Source organism: Bos taurus, chromosome 13 (assembly GCF_002263795.3).
Source record: "Bos taurus isolate L1 Dominette 01449 registration number 42190680 breed Hereford chromosome 13, ARS-UCD2.0, whole genome shotgun sequence".
Lineage (NCBI taxonomy): Eukaryota > Metazoa > Chordata > Mammalia > Artiodactyla > Bovidae > Bos > Bos taurus.
This window is the reverse complement of record NC_037340.1, coordinates 36,386,760-36,410,563: the sequence shown is the minus strand read 5'-3', so window position 1 is coordinate 36,410,563 and position 23,804 is coordinate 36,386,760. Positions and strand designations below refer to the sequence as shown.

The window sequence follows — 23,804 nt, the reverse complement described above, 5'->3', positions numbered from 1 at the left end:
TATGCGAAATTCCACCTCAACCTTGAGTCTTCTGTGAACAGCATGTGTGTTCCTGCCCGCCTTCCAACACAGCCCAGAGAGGCGAGGACCTAGCTCGACGCGACCCTGCCACCTCATAGTCCATCAGGGCCCCGAGCAACAGGCCCCTCCCTTTTCCTCTCTGGGTCCACAACCATCTACAGTCACTGTACTTTGAGAACCAATTCAGAGCAGGAAGACCACACTCATGGCCCAACAGCATCCTAGGAACAGGACACGAACAAATGCCCGCCCTTGCCTTAAGGCAAAGTCTCCAAAAACACCACAGTCCAGGGACTGGGATGGAAACGAGAGCCGATCCAGGCACCAGAACTGCAGACATACAACTCCCTGAGCCAACCATTCCCTTGCTGGGTATGTCCAGCCACACCTACAGAACAACTCAGCAGAACCTGATGAAGGGGGATGCACAACTTGGCCCAGTGACCCCACTGCTAGGTAGAAAATCCAGAGAAGTTCCATGTATTCCTACTGAAATTCCAGTTCTCTGGAATTGGAGAATAGCAGGAATCACCTCCACAAGGGAAATGAGAGGATTACTGGTTTCCTGCCTCTACCCATTCTAAGGAATACATTGTTCTTTTCTTTTTTACCATTTTATTGGAATATAATTGCTTTACAAAGTTATGTTTCTGAGTTTCTGCTGTACAGCAAAGTGAATCAACTGTATGTACGTGTGTGTGCATATATATATACATATACATATATATATATACACACACATATATATATATATCCCCTCCCTCTTAAGCCTCCCTCCCATGCCCCCTCCATCATACCCCTCTAGGTCATCACAGAGCATCAAGCCGAGTCCCCTGTGTTATATAGCAGCTTCCCAGTGGCTATCTATTTTACACAAGGTAATGTATGTATTTCAATACTACTCTGTCAATTCATCCCACCCTCTCCTTCCCCCGCTATGTCCCTAAGTTTGTTCTCTACGTCTGCATCTCTATTTCTGCCCTGCAAATAAGTTCATAGTACCATTTTTCTAGATCCCATATGTATGTGTTAACATACAATATTTATTTTTCTTTTTGTGCCTTACTTCCCTCTGTATGAGTCTCTAAGTCCATCTAGATCACTACAAATGACCCAATTTCATTCCATTCTATGGCTGAGTAATAGGGCATGAACTGCTCTTTAAATCAGGTAGGATACCCCACACGTGCGTGTGTGTGGAGTAAACAGACTCCCTGTTAGTCAATTATGAATATATGCAAATTAAGATGACTGCTCTAAAGCGAAGCATATTCAAATGAATATCTAAATCTCACAGCAACTTTCAAAAGGGGCTATTCCATGATGTGAAACACACACCCAGCAGGAGGATGCAAGCCCATCAAGTACCCACAGTCCTGGCCCCTAGTCCCCCCATCCCCAGTCCTGAGCAAATCTCTAAGAAGGGTTACATATGGCCTCTGTTTTGAGAGTGTGAATTACAAAGGCAACAATTTACTCAGGGTCTCAGGAATTCATATCTTCAGCAGACTTTACATGTTTCTGTGCCTGAAAAAATGTAAACTATAACGTAAGAAATAACTTCGTCTGGCTCCTCCAACAGAGCTGGCCAAACAATTACCTTTGATTGGCCGAGGAGCGTTACCAGCTGCTGACACCCAGCTCGCCCCTCCGTCAGCCCAGGTGGCCGGGGATCATTCGCAATGTCTGACTGCCTTTTCCTTTTCCTCCCACCAAGGCAAATGGGATTGCAGAGGCAAGTAACATAACCTCCCCACCGGGCTTTCTCTCTGAACCCCACACCCCCCTCTCCCCTCCAAAACAGCACAATTTGTTTCTAAAGAGCTGGGACCAGCAAGCTTCTTGTAAAATAGCCTTTCAGCCTTGAAGCTGATTTACTACCGTGTAAATATCACCTTCCCCAGCCCCATAGGATGCTTTCCATTGCTTCTAGATGAAAAGAAGAGAAGAACGTGGAGTGCCTGCATGATTATAAAACCACTACCCAATAAAATTATCTGTCTCTCTCCTTTATGGCTCGACTATATCAATTATCCTGGAAATAACTACTTTCCAGGCAAGTCTCATGGTGCTAATGATTAAGAAAACTGGAATTATTGGAAGATTAAGATCAAGCATTACCTTCAAGCTGGTTTTTCATTTCCTGAAGTTTCCAGGTTGGAGATATAAAATTTTTAAAGTACATTCTCATTCACAGGTTGCTTTCTGAGCATCTGCTCAAGACTTATTTTCAGACTCAAGAGTAAGGTTTTCACTTTTAAAATCCTACCTAACTTCACAAGCATTAAAGACGTCACGAATTCACATTCATATGGAGATGGAAAATAAACTGCCGCTAAGTTATCCCTCATACCTTGCTTCCACGTGTCAACTACCCTGCCCATGACATCATGTGTTTCATTAAAAATAAAACTGCAGGACATCTTTAAGAAGAGAAATTAAATATTTTCAATTATAATTTGGTAAGAAGCAATTATCCAAAATAAAGAACTCTTGCAAATCAATAATGAAATCACAGCCAAATTAAAAAGAGGGCAAAGGAAGATGTCTGGTTTCAGCTCAGACATGTGAAGAGAAAGGAACTTGCAAGACAAACTGTTACCTGAAATCGGGAGGGAAAATCATGGCTAAAATCAACTTAGCAGGGGTAGAAACTGCTGGAGCCAGAAACTTGCAGGAACCCTTAACCGGTCATTTTGACAAATTAATGCTGGGCAAAGGTAACTAGCCTGAGGGACTCAGTCTTGGAGGAGAACCTTGCACTTTCCTCAAAGAGCTCTACCCCCACCCCCCAAAAAAAAGCCCTACCAAGTTCTCATGGTGAAAACAGGAGAAAAATCCCCTAGTGTTTCAAGCAGGGGAAGGAGAAAAGTAACCATTTTGCAATACAAAGGCCAAGAGCTCTCTCCCCTCCAAGCATGCATACATGCTAAGTTGCTTCAGTTGCTGTGCGACCCTGTGGACTGCAGCCCACCATGCTCCTCTGTCCAAAGGATTCTCCAGGCAAGAATACTGGAGTGGGTTGCCATGCTCTCCTCCAGGGGATATTCCCAACCCAGGAACTGAACCCATGTCTCTTCGCCTCCTGCACGGGCCGGTGGGTTCTTTACCTCTAGCACCACCTGGGAAGCCGCCTCCCTCCGAGTGAAAGTGAAAGTAGCTCAGTCACGTCCGACTCTTTGCAACCCCATGGACTACAGTCCATGGAACTCTCCAGGCCAGAACACTGGAGTGGATAGCCTTTCCCTTCTCCAAGAGATCTTCCCAACCCAGGGATCGAACCCAGGTCTCCTGCATTGCAGGCGAATTCTTTACCAGCTGAGCCACGAAGGAAGCCCAAGAATACTGGAGTGGGTAGCCTATCCCTTCTCCAGTGGATCTTCCCAACCCAGGAATTGAACCGGGGTCTCCTGCATTGCAGAAGGATTCTTTACCAACTGAGCTATCCCTCCAAGAGAGTGGCTTTACTTATCAGAGCTGTATTTGACCTGGGAAAAGGGCAGTAAGAAAACTTAACCACATCCCCACCTCCCGGCCTTCCCATCTCAAATAAGGGAAAAAAGGAAAGAAAACAAAAAGGCTAAGAAACGCTTTTGAAGGTCCTCATACCCAGGGACTGACATTTAATCAGAATATTATATACCAATTTCTCTCTCCAAGACCTCACCATCATTAATAGGGCTCCAGTAAAATAACACTGGGTTATAACTAAGACAGCCAAAGACACAGATTCCAAGAGCATTCTTAAGGAAAGACAAAGAGAATGGGGGTGGGGCTGAGGGTGAGGGTGGTGGGGTGAGAGACACATTAAGGAAACTGGAGTCTCGGGTACTGAGAGCTTCAGCAAACATTAAACACAGCCAGGTCAATGCCAAAACTCACATGTAAAGTCTCATCACCTCAGTACATATTACCCAATACATCATGTCTAACTTTCAATAGAAAATCACAAAGCATAATAAAAGGCAATAAAAGCACAGTCTGAAGAGATAAAGCAAGGATCCGAAAAAGACTCAACTCTGACACAGAAGTTGGAACTATGAACTAGGGAATTTAAAATACGCATGATTAATAGGCTAATAGCTTTAATGGAAAAAGTGGACAACATGCGAGAACAGATGGAAAATGTAAGCAGAGAGATGGAAACTCTAAGACAGAATCAAAATGAATGCTAGAAACAAGGAACACCATAACAGAAACGAAGAATGCTTTTGATGTGCTCGTCAGTAGACTGGACAAGGCCAAGGAAAGAATCAGTAAGATTGAAAATATGTTAATGGAAATTCCCCAAACTGAAACACAAAGAGAAATGGGATGAAATTTTTAAAAAGGAACAGCATATCCAAGAACTGTGGGACATGTTCCATACATCTTTTGTAACAAAGAGAAAAAGAAGAAATACTTCAAGTAATAATGACTGAGAATTCTCCAAAATTAACGACAAAACACCAAACCATAGACCCAGGAAGCTCAGAAAATATCCAACAGAATAAATGACCAATAATCTACCCTTTGGTACACCATATTCAAACTGCAAGATCCAAAAATAAAGAGAAAATACTGAAATAATTCCAAGTGAAAAAACACCTTCCCTATAGAAGACAAAGACAAGAATAACATCAGACATCTCATCAGAAACTATGTAAGCAAGGAGAAACTGGAGTAAAATATTTCAAGTGTTGAAAGGAAAAGCCACCACTCTAGAATTCTGTATCCAGTGAAACTGTACTCTGAAAGTAAAGGAGAAATAAACACACAAACTTGAAAAGAAATCTGCTGTCAGTAGACCTGCCTTGCAACAAGTGTTAAAAGAAATTCTTTAAGAGATGAGGAAAGTGATATAGGTCAGGTACTAGAAATACATCAAGAAAAGAAGAGCATCAGAGAAGGAGTAAATAAAGGTAAAACAAAATCTTTTATTTTTCCTACTCTTCATTGATCTGACAACTCTTTCTTTGTTCAAATAACAGCAATGCATTGGGTGACGATAGTATATGGATAAGTGACATGAATGACAGCAATGCGATAAAGGATGTAGAAAAAGGAATTAAGAATATTCTTTATAAGATACCTGCAACTACCTGTGACAAGGTACAGTGTTACTTCAGAGTAGACCTAGATTAGTTGTTAATGTATGTAGCAAACTCAATAATGGCAAGCACTAAAAAAACTTTGATATGTTAGGAAGGAATCGATGGAATCATGTAAAATGTTCACCTAAAAGCAGAGTACGGAGAGAGAGGGTGATTTAAAAAAAAAAGAACAAGTGCTATGAACAGAAATCAGTGGCTGCTGCTGCTGCTGCTAAGTCACTTCAGTCCTGTCCGACTCTGTGTGACCCCATAGACGTCAGCCCACCTGGGATTCTCCAGGCAAGAACACTGGAGTGGGTTGCCATTTCCTTCTCCAATGCAGGACAGTGAAAAGTGAAAGTGAAGTCGTTCAGTCGTGTCTGACCCTCAGCGACCCCATGGACTGCAGCCTACCAGGCTCCTCCACCCATGGGATTTTCCAGGCAAGAGTACTGGAGTGGGGTGCCATTGCCTTCTCCATATAGACCACGCTAACACTAACCAAAAGAAAGCTGAAGTACCCACATCAGTTTCAGACAAAGTGGAGAGCAGAACAAGGTAAACTGTAAGCGATAAAGGAGGATATTACATGATGAAAAGAGAGTCAACCCTCTGAAAAAACATAATAACCTTCAGTGTGTATGCATCTAACAAGACAGCGTCAAAACACATGATGCAAAACTGATAAGACTGCAAGGAGAAATGAACAAAGCCACTTTTGTACTCGAAAACTCCAACACTCTTTTATCAGTGATTGACAGATCCAGCAGGCAGAAAATCAGTATTTAGCACCATCAACCAACTTAATCAAATACTTCATCCAACAACAGCAGAATACACATTCTTCTCAAGCTCACACAGAACAAGACAGACCACATTCTGAACCACAATACACCTTAACAAAATGGAAATCATATAGCATATGCTCTCAGGTCACATGGAGTTAAAAGAGAAATCAATAACAGAAAGACAGCAGTAAAATCTCCACATGTTTGGGAACTAACCAACAATTCTAAAGTACACATGGGCCAAGGGAGAAGTTTCAAGATAAATTTTTTAAACATTTTGCAATAAATGAAAATATGGTTTAACAAAATTTGTGGAATGATGCAGAAGTAGTGGTTAGAGGGAAAGCATGGCATTGAACATTTAAAAAAAAAAAAAAGAACTAAAATCAGTTTTCTAAGCTTCTACCTTAGGAAACTAGAGGAAACAGAGCAAGGAGAAAAAAAGAAAGAATAAAATACAAGCAAAAAGCAACAGAATTGAGACAGGAAACAGGGGGAAAAAAAAAAAATCAATGAAACCTAAAGCTGGTTCTTTGAAAAGATAAATTGATGAACCCACAGCCAGGCTAACAAAGAAGAAAATGAGGCACAAACTCCTAATAATATCAAAAATGAAAGAAGAGTCATCATGGATCCCAAGGACATTAAAAAGATAAAGATTATAAACAATTCCATGCCCTCAAATTTGATAACTTACATGATTCCACCAATTCCTTGAAAGATACAAATGACAAAAACTCTCACACAAAAATAAATAGATGATCTAAATAGGCTTATATCTACTAAAGAAATCAGTAGTTAATAACCTTCCCCAACAGTTAGCACTATGCCCAGATGGTTTCAATGGTGAATTTATGGAAAAAATCCTACCAATATTCTACAAACTCTTCCAGTAAAAAAAAACAGAAGCAGAGAGTGCACTTCCTAACTATATGCCAAGCATTACCCTCCTACAAAAACCAGATAAAGACATTACAAGAAAGGAAAACTACAGACTAGTATCTCTTATGAACAGAGATGTAAAAATCCTCTGCAAAACATTAGCAAATTAAATCCAACCAAGGATAACATGAACTATATACCAAAACCAAGTGGGATTTTTCTCAGGAATGCAAAGTTTGGTTCAATATTCAGAAGGAATAAAGTAATCCATCATAGCAACAGGATAAAGAAAAGTCTATATGATCAAAACAGTAGATGTGAAAGAATCATTTGAAAAAAAAAAATATCCAACATCCATTTATGATAAAAAAAAAAACAAACACTCAACAAACTCGGCATAGAGAAGATTTCTTCAATATGCAGTTTTAGCTTAAAATACCAGTTCCTCCTCCAGCGCCTCTCTGAGGCCAGCATTGAGGGATGCACCTTCTGCATACCAAAAAGCTGAGCCCGTGGGCCATGGTGGAATGCGAATCACCATGTCCTCTGGGGGGGTTGAAGACCCTATAAAACAAGGGCTAAACCTGCTCTATTAGAAATTATCCCCGGTGTCCTACATAGTGTCTGGCACAGAGTGAGACCTCAACAAAGACAGCAAGAACAAAAGTCAAGCATCAGAAATTAAACCTACGTAACTAAAAGTTATCAGGGTCTGGTTGAGTTTCACCATGACTCCCTCAAGACTGAAATCACACAAATACACACAACAATGCAATCAGAACAGGAAATTTTCCTTGGAAATAAGAGTTGTGTTTTGTTGAAATCCTTCAGAATCTCCAAAAGAATAAAATTCAGATTGCTACCTTTTTTTCTCCTGCCCCATACAAATATGCAACTATTTGAAAAGGCAGGGGAAAAAAAACACAGGCAGCTATTTAAAAGGTACTAAAATTTTTATATTCTTATCCTAGAAATCCAACACAATTGTGAAATAAGAACAAAAATTTCTTGAAGAAAGAGAACTACCAATCTTCTTTAAAATTAACAGTTAAGTAAGTCTTTAAGCCACATATTGTTGGCTTAAAATGAACTCAATCCAGATTATAAAAATACACACAATGTAACTGAATAAAATAAAATTTAAAGTAAGTAAAGGAATTTCAAAAGGAAAAAACACAAGGATAGGAGATACGATTTGGAAATGAGATTCAGGCACAAAAAATATGCTTCATGGGTCTGTAAATTTGCAAAAACATGGATCCAAAACGTGGCTCTGTGCACCCATCAACTTCACTAGATAATGTGAAAACTGATGTCCTTGTCTGGTCTCACATTAGATAGGATATTTCCATTCTTATATATAATATTTCCAAGGTCTTCAGTAGGTACCACCTTTCTTCTTTTTTTATTTATTTTTTATTTTTTGGCCATACCACGCAGTATGTTGGATCTGAGGTCCCTGACCAGGAATTGAACCCGTGCCCCCTGCATTGAAAGCAGAGTCTTAGCCACTGGACTGCCAGGGAAGTCCCGATATCAACTTTCTTCTGATTTAACCTTAAGCCCTTTTTGGAATCTCATATTCATGGTTTTTATTATTCAACTTTTCTATTTAGAAATTTTTCTTTTAAAAAAATCTTCAGTTACAGTACAGGACCATCATGGTTCTCTTCCAATGACAACTCACAACCTACAGTATTCCCCTCAGAGTGGGGCTTGAGACCTTAAGGTGCCACGCCATACCTGCTGCAGACCCCAGCACCAAACCTGCCTCTTCTTAAGTATATTTTACATCAGATCAGCAAGTTGTCTGTTTAAAACTGCGAGGCAATTTACCAACCACTTTCTTTTTTTACCCAAAAGATGAGAACTGTGAAGATTGGGGGCTAGAATAAAATCAGGTTTTCCGTTCACCCAGTTCTAAATCATGTACCAACAGCGTCAACTGTAGGCAAAAGAGCATAACATCAAAGCACACAAAACCAATCTTTTCAAACAAATTCCTTTTGCTCTACCGAGATTTATGTATAGAAGCCGAAGCCTGCTCTCCTCCACCCTGCAGTAGAGGCTCTTGGAAGACGGGTAAGCAGATTGTTCCAGCTGTTTAAACTACGCTCCTGATCCCGTGAGACCGGCCTTCTGGAGGCATCCTAGGTTTTCCTACTTGAAAACTAACATAATGGGTCAGTCAAAGGACACCTTGAGTCTGCGCATGAGAAAAGCAGGGGGGCGCGTCTAGTGAGAAACTGAGAACATACTGGAATTACATAATAAAACTCATTTTTAAAATACATTTTATGGCAATTACTGAAAAACATTTGGAATAGAGCACATGTTATGCTATTTAAAAGACTAGCAACATCCATTTATTTGCTACATTGTTTTTATAAACCAGATATTGGTAACACTACGCTTCCTACCCACTTAATTATGGACACACACTTTGAATAACAGCTTGTGCTGAAAACTCAACAGCTAGTGTAACTAAGAATTTTTTACTTTAGTTTTATTCTTTTAACATTAAAAATAACCACCATCTCTGCCAATTCTTTTTAGTCCTTCACATGCTATGATAATTAAATTTAATAATTTATTCACCTAACCTATATAACTACCAAAAGAACTAAGATCTTCACTATTTTATTTGAAACTGTCAACAAACAACCTTGTCAAACAGATACAGACTCACAGACTTAGAGAACAAAGTTATGGTTGCAGGGGGCAGGAGGATGGAGGAAAAGGATAGTTGAGGAGTTTGGGATAGACATGTACACACTGCTACATTTTAAATGGATAATCAACAAGGTCCTACGGTATAGCACAGGGAACTCTGTCAATATTATATGGCAGCCTGGTGGGAGGGGATTTGGGGGAGAATGGATACATGTATATATGTGGCTGAGTCCCTTGGCTGTCCCCCAGAAACTATCACAGCGTTGTTAATCGGCTATTCTCCAATACAAACTAAAAAGTTTAATTTAAAAAATCTTGTCAATAGGTAATATAATTTCCATTTTATAGACAAGGAAACTGAGATAGTAGCCACAGTATAAATAAATACAACATACACATCCATTGTTTGGGGGGCATATTTGTTTACTGATTAAGAAGTGATGGTGCTATTTTAAATGTGTTTTATTCCTTCTATCAAGAAACCAAGTCAATCTAAACAATCCATAACTGTCCAACTTCCAAACATTTAATACAGGAGTATTTTCATGATTGCTTCACTAAGTCATAAACTTCACCAATTTTTAGCCCAAGACCATTTCTAATACATCCCAAGAGAGCAACTACCTAAAATTATTTAGAATACAAAGATATCTTGGCAATAATACAAAAACTAAAAAATTTAAAAAACAACAGACACAATAAAGCACTCTTTAAATGTAAAGCTAGGGAAATGCCACAGATCAACACTTTAATTTCTTGAGAATTGCTACTGCTTAAAGCACACAAATTTCAACAAATTTGACCAAAAAAAAAAAAAAATGCAGTAAGAATTGTCCTGTCCTGTGAAACAACGGTGCCTCATTTCCAAATACTATACATCAGTCAAAAAGCCTCTTATCACAACAGACAACCGTAACAGATGGAGCCGAACTAAGTATAGGATCAGATACTGTTGAAGCATACGTTTCTGTCTCCTGCAGACTCTGTAAGACTTTAAATTCCTTTCAGCTTGAGTTAAATGGGAGAAAATGCAATTCATATTTCCAGAAGCAAGAGTGGCATATTTTCCAGTAAGTTCCTTGTTCTCGTTTTACTATTTTAAGACTTCTGATCACTCCCAGCACTGCTGTGTGGCAAGATCTGATTTCTGGTGGTTGATCATTTCCAGGGTATGACGCTTGGCGAAACCGGTCTCCAAACACTGTTTTTTATTCCTATTTAGCGTCAGTGTATTTATACACAAAATACCATGTCAGTGGCGCTGGGCCAAGAAGAGAAACAGCTTGCTAGAATTTCATTTGACTTTGTTAGAGGAAATTATTTTAAATTAATGTGGCTACTGAACAGCTGCCATCCTTAACCTCAGAAAATATATTCCTTCTAATTTTTGCTGCGAACATTTATTTATTTAAGTTAAACTCCAGCTCATGAATGTTGACCATGAGGAGTCTAAACCTTCTTGCGACGATTTCACATTCTTTTTCTAAACAAGGGCAGGCGCAGGCTTGCTCTATTAGTATGCACGGCCAGGTCGCCACCATTAAGTGAAATCATCTACGTATTTTTGGTAGAATCTTTTTTAACAACTTCCACGCCTGTCAGTGAAATGGAACAAGGCTGTTTTGTTTTTGGAGGGCAATAATTTGATCTCTGCTTTACTGGATGGCGCTCAAAATATTTTTCCATATGTTTTTCCGCAAAGAAAAATCTGACATCAGCATGGTTTACCTTGACTAGTGAATGCAGGCTTTTTTCACCAAACACATCCCAGAGGAAGGTCAGGTCTTCCTGGCTGTCCACATGTGGCTGCAGCTGGGCTGGCAGAGCCACCAACAGCTCATACAGACCTATAAAACGAAAATAAAACACAAAGTGTAATCTCAGAGTGATCTCATTAATTTCGCTTAAGGTGTGTGTAATTGACGGCTGGAACATGTCGTTTTTACTGGATCTGTATTCTGGGCCATCAAGCAAAACTCTTCTCCAAAGAAACAAAGGAAGCTTTTGGAGTTTTAAATTCTAAAGATGTATGTATAGCAGGCCTGCTTTTACCTCCTGCAGTGGTCAACATTTTACAGTCCTCCAAGTTTACATAACCTGAAACAAAAAAAAATATGTACAAGCTTTCAAAAAAACAAAAAATCGAAAAGAAGAAAACGCATACATTCCTTCCCTTAATCGTTATTACATTTCCCTCGACGTTAGCCAAAGAGTGAAGTGAGTCATGAATAGGAAAAACTTCTTTAGAAGAGCAGAAAATTGATAGCGTGGTCCATTAAAAAGGTTTTGTGGTTTCCAAACAGTTCCTAATAATATATAGCTTCAAAAACATTTGCATTATCGAACGTCCAAAGTCAAGTTCTAAAAAGCCAGAAGAAACCGTACTTGGTGTGGCATTCTTTGTAGTCACCCTCTTTTTAACAACAACAAACTCTGCAGCACTTAGCCTAAATGCAACTCTAATTTGAAGGTATGTGATGCCCTTGGGAAGAGTCAAGGCAACAGATGCAGGTCACGCATGTTCTCGCTGGAAGCTCCCTCGAGCAGACAGTAGCACAGTGTCCCGGGAGCGGGCTGTGCAGACCATCCATCGCGTTCAGGGGCCGGCAGACTCCTGTCCAAGAACTGTTGCAACAGTGCTTGCCCGGACTCTTCAGGGAGGTGACCTGGCAGAAGTCAGTATCAACTCAGAGCACATGTTTCATTTTCCAGCGGGATTACATGAGGTAAAAAGGACAAAATTCCTTTTATTTCTGTCTGCTGTCTACAAAAACACCGAGACCTCCTGGGATTTACTAGCACATGGGACTGTTGTTATTTCTGGTCTGAATAAGTGCTGCTGTTCATCAGAGAGACAGCTTTACAAGATATTCCACCAGCAAAGACTTGTAAATTATGGCCTTCTGATCAGTGTAGCTGTTATCTTCCTAAAGCGTTATAATATTCTGATAACGTGATTAACTCACAACCAATTGCATTTGGTAAAACTCTGGAAGTGAGATATGTAACTTGAGATTCGATTAAATTGAAACATTCCTGGGGCTGTATTTGGCCACAAAGATCTAAAATACTCTAGGGAAAAGTAAATAAATAAAACCTTCTCCCAATTACATTCTTAAGTATTGGTGGTTTATATTTGTTCCCATAAAAACCTGGCACCCTTCCTAAACTAGCACTTATTTACAATTCAGTAAAAATATTTTTAAGGTATCTCAACCTAAGTCAATGTACAGGTCTCAGTTTATACAAATACATACACACACACACAGAACCACCAAGATCAGCAGTTAAGGTCAGAGGTTCAAACTATGAAATTATGTAAAAAGAAGGTAGAATTTCACTATTCTATTACCGATTTCAGGAGTAGTAAAAATGATTACCTATTTCTTAGTAATATGATTAGAGCTGAACAATACAAATTCAACTGTGATATAATTTATATGGTACAGTTCTTGCGGGGATTAAAGGAGTTCCTACACTTTAACAGTCCTGGCACGTGGTAAATACTTGATGTTTCATGTGTAATGCAAGTTTCAGCCATTGTATTACTGATTACGACTGTTATCCATCATTATTATTACTAAAAAAAAAAGCAAAACTCTGAATCAAACAGTCCTAGATGCAAACCTCAGGTCTCCATTTTAAGGATTTCACATAACTTATATAAGCCTTGTTACCCTCACGTGTTGAAAAAGAAATGATAATCTACACATGTGGTAAAACTGCATCAGTTCAATTGCTCAGTCATGTCCGACTCTTTGCGACCCCATGAATCGCAGCACGCCAGGCCTCCCTGTCCATCACTAACTCCCAGAGTTCACTCAGACTCACGTCCATCGAGTCAGTGATGCCATCCAGCCATCTCATCCTCTGTCGTCCCTTTCTCCTCCTGCCCCCAATCCCTCCCAGCATCAGAGTCTTTTCCAATGAGTCAACTCTTCGCATGAGGTGGCCAAAGTACTGGAGCTTCAGCTTCAGCATCATTCCTTCCAAAGAAATCCCAGGGCTGATCTCCTTCAGAATGGACTGGTTGGATCTCCTTGCAGGCCAAGGGATTCTCAAGAGTCTTCTCCAACACCACAGTTCAAAAGCATCAATTCTTTGGTGCTCAGCTTTCTTCACGGTCCAACTCTCACATCCATACATGACCACAGGAAAAACCATAGCCTTGACTAGACGAACCTTTGTTGGCAAAGTAATGGCTCTGCTTTTGAATATGCTATCTACGTTGGTCATAACTTTCCTTCCAAGGAGTAAGCGTCTTTTAATTTCATGGCTGCAATCAGCATCTGCAGTGATTTTGGAGCCCAAAAAAGTAAAGTCTGACACTGTTTCCACTGTTTCTCCATCTATTTCCCATGACATGATGGGACCAGATGCCATGATCTTCGTTTTCTGAATGTTGAGCTTTAAGCCAACTTTTTCACTCTCCTCTTTCACTTTCATCAAGAGGCTTTTTAGTTCCTCTTCACTTTCTGCCATAAGGGTGGTGTCATCTGCATATCTGAGGTTATTGATATTTCTCCCAGCAATCTTGATTCCAGCTTGTGCTTCCTCCAGCCCAGCGTTTCTCATGATGCACTCTGCATATAAGTTAAATAAGCAGGGTGACAATATACAGCCTTGGAGTACTCCTTTTCCTATTTGGAACCAGTCTGTTGTTCCATGTCCAGTTCTAACTGTTGCTTCCTGACCTGCATACAGATTTCTCAAGAGGCAGATCAGGTGGTCTGGTATTCCCATCTCTTTCAGAATTTTCCAGTTTATTGTGATCCACACAGTCAAAGGCTTTGGCATAGTCAATAAAGCAGAAATAGATGTTTTTCTGGAACTCTTCCTTTTTCCATGATCCAGAGGATGTTGACAATTTGATCTCTGGTTCCTCTGCCTTTTCTAAAACCAGCTTGAACATCTGGAAGTTCCCGGTTCACGTATTGCTGAAGCCTGGCTTGGAGAATTTTGAGCATTACTTTACTAGCATGTGAGATGAGTGCAATAGTGTGGTAGTTTGAGCATTCTTTGGCATTGCCTTTCTTTGGGATTGGAATGAAAACTGACCTCTTCCAGGCCTGTGGCCACTGCTGAGTTTTCCAAATTTGCTGGCATATTGAGTGCAGCACTTTCACAGCATCATCTTTCAGGATTTAGAATAGCTCAACTGGAATTCCATCACCTCCACTAGCTTTGTTCGTAGTGATGCTTTCTAAGGCCCACTTGCCTTCACATTCCAGGATGTCTGGCTCTAGGTCAGTGATCACACCATCGTGATTATCTGGGTCATGAAGATCTTTTTTGTACAGTTCTTCTGTGTATTCTTGCCACCTCTTCTTAATATCTTCTGCTTCTGTTAGGTCCATTCCATTTCTGTCCTTTATCGAGCCCATCCTTGCATGAAATGTTCCCTTGGTATCTCTAATTTTCTTGAAGAGATCTCTAGTCTTTCCCATTCTGTTGTTTTCCTCTATTTCTTTGCATTGATCGCTGAAGAAGGCTTTCTTATGTCTTCTTGCTATTCTTTGAAACTCTGCATTCAAATGCTTATATCTTTCCTTTTCTCCTTTGCTTTTCACTTCTCTTCTTTTCACAGCTATTTGTAAGGCCTCCCCAGACAGCCATTTTGCTTTTTTGTATTTCTTTTCCATGGGGATGGTCTTGATCCCTGTCTCCTGTACAATGTCATGAACCTCATTCCATAGTTCATCAGGCACTCTATCTATCAAATCTAGGCCCTTAAATCTATTTCTCACTTCCACTGTATAATCATAAGGGATTTGATTTAGGTCATACCTGAATGGTCTAGTGGTTTTCCCTACTTTCTTCAATTTAAGTCTGAATTTGGTAATAAGGAGTTTATGATCTGAGGCACAGTCAGTCCTGGGCTTGTTTTTGTTGACTGTATAGAGTTTCTCCATCTTTGGCTGCAAAGAATATAATCAATCTGATTTCAGTGTTGACCATCTGGTGATGTCCATGTGTAGAGTCTTCTCTTGTGTTGTTGGAAGAGGGTGTTTGTTATGACCAGTGCATTTTCTTGGCAAAACTCTATTAGCCGTCGCCCTGCTTCATTCCGTATTCCAAGGCCAAATTTGCCTGTTACTCCAGGTGTTTCTTGACTTCCTACTTTTGCATTCCAGTCCCCTATAATGAAAAGGACATCTTTTTTGGGTGTTAGTTCTAAAAGGTCTTGTAGGTCTTCATAGAACCGTTCAACTTCAGCTTTTTGAGCATTACTGGTTGGGGCATAGACTTGGATTACTGTGAAAACTGCATAGAACTAAATAAATACACACACACGCATAAGCACATGTAAAACCAGGGAAATCTGACAAAGGTCAGCTACTCGTGTGGATGACGCTCTCCCAGCTGTGACACACCACCACAGTCATGAATAACGTTACCACAGGGGAACTGGTGAAAGTACACAGGATTTCTCTGTGTTATTTCCTACAACATGTGACTCTATAATTATCTCAAAATAAAGCTGAAACAAAAGAAGAAATTGTGGTAAATACAGTTGCTGTAAGGATTCAGCGAACAATTCACAATTTGCAGGCATTGGTTAAAAATAACAATATCCATCTTTCCTCAGTTCGTTTCCTAACAAGGAAAATCTCAGTGCAACGTTTCTAAGTAGACACCCAGCTTAGCGGTAGGTGCCAATCGGACAAAACACCATACTCAGAAATGAAACCACTCTGGTCTTCTAGACATGGAAATTGTTGACCTTGCCTACATACTCCTTAGCTTTTTGTGGGAATAATCCGTGTCAGGCTCAGTTATTAAAATAATAACAACTTCTTTGTTAGTCAAAGCACAGAAGCCTGAGTTTCTGTGCTTCTCTAGCTCTGTGCAATCCTAACTTGCATGATCCACTAGAGCGCAACAACACTCACTCCTCTTCATCTCCCCGATCTTGCGTGCTGTGCTTAGTCACTCAGTCATGTCTGACTCCTTGCGACCCTATGGACTGTAGCCCAACAGGCACCTCTATCCATGGGGACTCTCCAGGCAAGGATACTGGAGTGGGTCGCTATGCCCTCCTCCAGGGGATCTTCCCAACCCAGGGATCAGAGCCAGGTCTCCCGCATTGCGAGCAGATTATTTACTGTCTGAGCCATCAGGGAAGCTCATGAATGCTGGAGTGACTATCCTACTCCCTCTCCAGGGGATCTTTCCAACCCGGGGATTGAACCAGGGTCTCCTGCATTGTAGATGGATTCTTTACCAGCTGAGTCACCAGGGAAGCCCCTGGTATCCATACCTTGTACCACAAAACAAAGCCAGAGAGACAGGACCATGCCAATGAGAAATTCAAAAGATGGTAAAGAGAGCTGCCAGGTGCAGAGCATTGCTAGCTGCATGCAGTGTCAATGCAGCAACAAGGACAAGCACTTCCACTCAAACCAGCGACCCAGGCCCAGCAGACACCTCAAGTCCATGTCTAAAACTGGGTCTGTGTACTTCCGTGTGCTTTAAAGGAGTCCTATACTCAGTTTCTTGAGTCCCAGTCATGAGGAATACTATGACACACAATGGTCCTTGAAATTCAGAGAGCCAAAACAAGAGTTGAGAAAGCAATGTGTGTCTTTAAAACTTTTTCCTAAATCCACCTGTTCCCTGAACAAGAACTGGGGCCATGAAAGTCAACCTGTGCTCCTCTGTAGTCATCCAAGGTCATTTCCATGAACATCTAGGCACCCATGAACCCAGAGCACCCACAGCTCTGAAGGTCTAAGACAAATTGGACGTGATTTCCGTCCACAGGCGTCTACAACAAAGTTACGTGCAGGACCGAGTTAGACTGTGGGGCAGAGGCAGGGGAAGTGGTCAGTTCCTCCAGGGGGAGGAAGACAACATCAAGAAACATTTTGGCAGGAAGAACACCTGAGCTGGGGCCATGAAGGCTCCATTCCCAAGAATCAGCGTGTTATGAGCTCTCAGAGTCAGAGCCCCGGGCACAGAACTAAGCACATAATGTAGTGCTATCTCTCCCCAGAGAGCTCAAAACCTTGGATGACACAGAATGCAGTCCATATATGAGCAAGCATCTTTCAATCCTAAATATAACAATCTATTTGCCCAAGTTAAGATCTGAAACATTTTCTCTTCCAAGCAAAATAAATAGATGTTCAGGCAGCTGACGACACAAACAAATGTCACTGATGTTACTAAGATGTTCATGACCACCTCTAATATTTAAATTGCAATTTAGTTAGAAACACTGTGAATTACCTATGAAGTAAAATACATTAGAAGAAGAAGAAGCTGAAGTTGAACGGTTCTATGAAGACCTACAAGACCTTTTAGAACTAACACCCATAAAAGGTGTCCTTTTCATTATAGGGGACTGGAATGCAAAAGTAGGAAGTCAAGAAACACCTGGAGTAACAGGCAAATTTGGCCTTGGAATACGGAATGAAGCAGGGCGACGGCTAATAGAGTTTTGCCAAGAAAATGCACTGGTCATAACAAACACCCCCTTCCAAAAACACAAGAGAAGACTCTATACATGGACATCACCAGATGGTCAACACTGAAATCAGATTGATTATATTCTTTGCAGCCAAAGATGGAGAAGCTCTATACAGTCAGCTAAAACAAGCCCAGGAGCTGACTGTGGCTCAGACCATGAACTCCTTATTACCAAATTCAGACCGAAATTGAAGAAAGTAGGGAAAACCACTAGACCATTCAGTTATATTGGATATGAGAATTGGACTGTGAAGAAGGCTGAGCACTGAAGAATTGATGCTTTTGAACTGTGGTGTTGGAGAAGACTCCTGAGAGTCCCTTGGACTGCAAAGAGATCCAACAAGTCCATTCTGAAGATCAGCCCTGGGATTTCTTTGGAAGGAATGATGCTAAAGCTGAAACTCCAGTACTTTGGCCACCTCATGCGAAGAACTGACTCATTGGAAAAGACTCTGATGCTGGGAGGGATTGGGGGCAAGAGGAGAAGGGGACGACAGAGGATGAGATGGCTGGATGGCATCACTGACTCGATGGACATGAGTCTCAGTGAACTCCGGGAGTTGGTGATGGACAGGGAGGCCTGTCGTGCTGCGATTCATGGGGTCACAGAGTCAGACACGACCGAGCGACTGATCTGATCTGATCTGATCTGAAAATACATTAATGTAGATTGTGTTTTTGCCCCATTTGCACATTTCACACGACCATTTGAATTCTTCAGAGTGAGATTCTTCCTCATCACAAGTGCCACTTGAGAATTAGAATAGATTGTTTTCACTTCCAGGTCAGTTGAGATGCAACACTGTTTTGAATATGAGATGCCGTCACTGAGAATCTGGGTAAAGCTGATTGGTTTTTCATCAACAAACCTACTTACATACTCTTTAAAATTCTATCAAGTGCAAATGTGAGGTTTTTAACCCTTCTTCAAGGGATAATTAAATCTAGTCTAAACTTCATCTCCTTTAAAAAAAAATAAAATTCTGTCAAAGGAACTCTCAATAATTTCTAAAATTATGAATTTCGTTATATATGAATACTTTTAGTTTCCCCATTCCACACGCTTTTGCGCACGTGAATAAACAGAGAAAGTTCTCTGTAAGAGATTTTGTACGGACCTGACTATAAGCCAGCTCTCTCCTCCAAGAGATCATTTTATGGAGGGAAAAAACTCACTTTATATTTGGGCACATAGAACACAGGACACTGTCCAGGATACCTGTGAAGGGTTTCAATAAACTTATTTCATAAAAATATTCCAACAGAAAAAAGATACTTTTAAATGAGTGCATTTTATATGCTGAGAAAAAGAAATCAATCAGAGCAAAACTAAAATAGGTTGAGGGTCACCTGATTAATATATATGTAATAATTATTACAGCAATTTTAAGCAGAGAGCCATCAGCGGGGTCAGAATGAAGCTGGCAGGCCATGGGCTGGGGCCCGAAAGGAAGAAAAGCCCAGGAGGGTGAGTCTAACTGGGGTAAGGAAGGTATTCACAGTAATAGGAGCCAATTGCAGAGACGCAAAGATGCTCGAAAGATCTCTGAGTTGGTACTGAAGCCTGCTATCTATGAGCTCAGTAGTAACCTCTTCTCCCCTTTCCAGAGGAAGGTGAGATGACAAATGCTGGCTGTCTGACATCATGAAGAATAACATCCTACGGAGAATGCTTTCCGTACAGTATAAACTGCCCACTCCACCAGGCAGTTCATTAAGCCAGCACACGTGTGGACCACCACGTTACTGACTTAGGTACCTGATTGGAGCTATATGCGCTGACTTCTCTGAGCTTTGCTGCACTGCAGGGAGAAATACTAGTCATTTTCTTTAAAGATGAATCAAAAAAAAAACAAAATACCACTCACAGTCGTCCCTTGGTATCCAGAGGACCCACAGAAGATCAAGCACCACAGTTGCCCTCTACATCTGCCGTCCACAAGAACAGATGCAACCTCATGCTGACTACACAGTACCATATTTATTGAAAAACTCTGCATATAAGTGGACCTGCACGGTTCAGGTCCATGTTGTTCAAGGGTCAACTGTACATGCCTGTTCTCTCTCAACAATCTACGCTCAGAGCATGATCTTGATGCCTCTGAAGCCTGGTAAAACAAAGGACAGAGGGCCAGCTGTAGTGCTTCTGTGGCCCCATGGACTGTAGCCTGCTGGGGCTCCTCTGCCCATCGAACTTCCCAGGCAACAATGCTGCAGCGGGGTGTCATTTCCTACTCCAGGGGATCTTCCCAACCCAGGGATCAAACCCGATGCATTTTCTGCATCGGCAGGCAGATTCTTCGCCACTAGCACCACCTGGAAAGGCTCACTGTTTTACCTACAGATAAAAAAATTTTGGACTCTTAACCACTGGCTTCTCAGGTGGCACAGTGGTAAAGAATCTGCCTGCCAACGCAGGAGACACAAGAGACAGAGTTCAATCCCTGGGTCAGGAAGGACCCCAGAGGACCAAATGGCAATCCACTCCAGCATTGTTGCCTGGAAAACACCATGGATAGAGGAGCCTGGTGGGCTACAGTCCACGGGGTCACAAAGAGTTGGACACAACTGAGCACTCATGCATAAATATGTTGGTGCTTTAGCAACTTTAAGTAAGTTGTCTTTCAATCTTTTTTTTTTTTTTCTCACAATATTTAGATAAGAGTAGTATTGTAAAGCTTTCTATCAGGATCTTGTATGTAAGTCAGAAGCAGGAGATTTGATCAAGGATTGTGGAAGGCAGATAACACTGACCCAATTATGCTTAATAAACAATTCACCTGGAGTCATAATACTTTAACCAAAAGAAAATTATAAATTGTCATCCTTACATTAGAATTTCATTACTTTGTAAGATTTACCAATTTACTAAAATATATGATAGTAATTCTAACTGTACATAAAGTTTGCTATAATCATAGTCAGACCCTGAGTGATTCTCACCCTGCCTAAAACTGTGCTATGCTGTGCTTAGTCGTGTCTGACTCTTTGCAACTCCATGGACTATAGCCCCAGGCTCCTCCGTTCATGGGGATTCTCCAGGCAAGAATACTGGAGTGGGTTGCCATGCCCTCCTCCACAGGATCTTCCCACGCAGGGATCAAACCCAGGTCTAATGCATTGCAGGCCAATTCTTTACCAGCTGAGCCACCTGGGAAGCCCACCTAATAAAACTAGCTGCTAAAAATTACATCTATTTGTCTCCCCTTCCTTAATCTATCCTTCCCACCACCAACCCCTGAAGCTTCCCAAAATAATACTTAGTAAAAATTATTACCAGAAGCAGTTCCTAGTAGTATTAACCATACCTAATACTGTGGTATGAGCTATGGTAAAGTGCTTTACAGGTCACCTCACTTAATGCTCTCCCCATCAGCAAGTCCTATTCCTATCTCCATTTTACAGGAGGACATACACTTTGCCAGTAAGTGGCAGTCAGGACTTAAACTATGTCTCCCAGAATAACCCATCACATAAAGCTTCTATTCAAAAACCTTCAAGAGATCCCTCAAAAGTTAAATGTCTAACTGGACACCCAAATTACAAATGGATCCAATATTTCAAATATAATCTAGAGGACAATCTCAAAGAGTATTTTTATCATCTTGGAGTTAAATGTTAGTCTTAAAAAACAAAGAATCTAGAAATCACAAAAAAATTATGGTAGAATTTGTGACAAAATTTTCATGCATCAAAAAAACCAAGAAGTTTACAGAGAAACGGCCAAAAATTATCTCCAACAAGCAGGTGATTGATATTAAGAATAATAAAAGATGAGTAAAAGAGAAAGTAAAAGAGAAAAAATGGGCAATAGCATATGAACAGTCAAATGGTGGCAGAAGAAATAGATGCCCCTCAGAATCAGTATATAAAGTAATGCTCAATCTAAACAATAATATAAAATGATTCTTATAAGTCAAAGCAGGATTTCACTGGTGGTCCACTGGTTAAGAATCCACCTGCCAACACAGGGGACACAGGTTCAATCCCTGGTCTGGGAGGTTTCCACATGTCGTGGAGTAACGAAGCCAATGTCCCACAACTACTGAAGCTTGTGTACCTGAAGCCTGTGCTCTGCAACAAGAGGAGCCACATGCAATGAGAAGCCCCCACTTGCCGCAACTGGAGAAAAGCCTACACGCAGCAATGAAGATCCAGTACAGTCAATAAACAAATTTTTGTAAGTTAAAGCATATCATTTTTCTTTTATCAATTTAGGAGATAATTAAGTTCACAAATACCCATTCTTAGGGCATGATAGTGGTTTCCCTGGTGGCTCAGACATTCAAGAATCCACCTGCAATGCTGGAGACCTGGGTTCGATCCCTGGGTTGGGAAGATCCCTTGGAGGAGGGCATGGCCACCCACTCCAGTATTCTTGCCTGGAGAATCCCATGGACAGAGGTGCCTAGTGGAATACAGTCCATGGGGTCACAGAGTCGGACAGGACTGAGTGACTAAGCACAGGGCATGAGAGCAGATGTCCAGCAGTCACTTGGTGGGATGTGCACTCATTCATTCAATCAGCATCCACTGACCACTGTACATTCTCCGTGCTAGATGCTATTCAAGGTGTCTGGATAGATCAGCAAAGAGCCCTAGATAACATTTCGTGTGTGTGACAGTCACTCAGTCGTGTCCAACTCTTTGTGACCCCATGGACTTTAGCACCCCAAGCTCCTCTGTCCATGGAATTCTCCAGGCAAGGATATTGGAGCAGGTTGCCATTTCCCTCTCCAGGAGAACTTCCTGACCCAGAGATCGAACTCTCATCTCTTGAGTCTCCTGCACTGGCAGGCGGATTCTTTACCACTGCGCCACCTGGGAAGCCCAGATAACATTCTAGGGGGAAGGCAAATAATAAACAAAAGTTAAGTAAATTATACAGTATGTAAGAAGGTGACAGATATTGATAGAAAAAGAGAAACCTGAGCTGTGTACGCAGATTCAGGGCTGGGCCACTGGCATGGACAGGGACAGAGGAGGTGGCCAGGGAATACACTCTGGTGGTCACAGACAGAAAGAAGGTGACAGAGCTGGTGGGCATCTGAGGGACAAGCACTCAGGGAGAGGGACCAGACGACAAAGAAACCCCAGCCTCTAAGCCTGGAGCCTCGGAGGAAAGCAAGGCACCCGGTGTGACAGGCAGAGGGAGAGAAGGAGAAGAGACTTGATGTCAGAGAGGAAACGGGGACCAGGTCACGTAAGGCCTTGTAGGACAGACACTGCAAAGAACTTAACTTTTATTTCATAGGGACACTGCCATTGCTGGGTTTTTGAGCAAAGGAGTAACATGATTTGAGTGACATATTAAGAGCATTGCTCCAGCTGCTACATTGATAAGAGGGGTCAGGGGAGCACAGAGGCCGAGAACGAGTCAGATGGTAAGAGAGTGACCCAGACGAAAGAGGACCGGCACCAAGGAGCGTGGGGATTCTGGACAGATTCTGAGGGAAGAGCCAACGATGGATTTCTGTCTGACTGAAGGCGGGCTATGAGAAGAAAAAAAGAAACAAACATGATCGCCAACACTGAAGCTGCTGCCAAGGGAGATGAGAAGCTCAGTTTCAGACCCAATGAGCTGAAGACGTGGAATGAATGTCCTGGGGGAGATGCAGTGGGCGGCTGGAGGGAGGGGTCAGGAGCTCAGCGGAGAGGCCTGAACTGAAGACACACACGTAGGAGTCCTGGGCAGGGGGTTGGTATTTAAACTCAAGAGACTGGATTGAGACCCCAAGGGTGTGAGTGTGGACACAGTAGAAAAACAAGGACTGAGCCCTGGGGTCTCCACTGTCTGACCTCAGAGTTTCACAGACAGGTTTAAGATAACACACTTGACATGAGGAGGAGGGACACAGACATGTGCTGTCCTGGTGGCCCAGTGTGGCGGGGAAGG

At 41.5% G+C, this 23,804-nt stretch overlaps 1 protein-coding gene across 1 annotated transcript in view; it reads right to left on the bottom strand.

The window, feature by feature from the left end:
* MPP7 (MAGUK p55 scaffold protein 7) overlaps nucleotides 1-23,804 on the bottom strand; it is a 223,598-nt gene that overhangs the window by 117,140 nt on the left and 82,654 nt on the right. Inside the window, 1 exon segment of the mRNA NM_001100347.1 lies at nucleotides 11,165-11,283. Within this exon segment, the coding sequence (NP_001093817.1) occupies nucleotides 11,165-11,283 (119 nt within the window).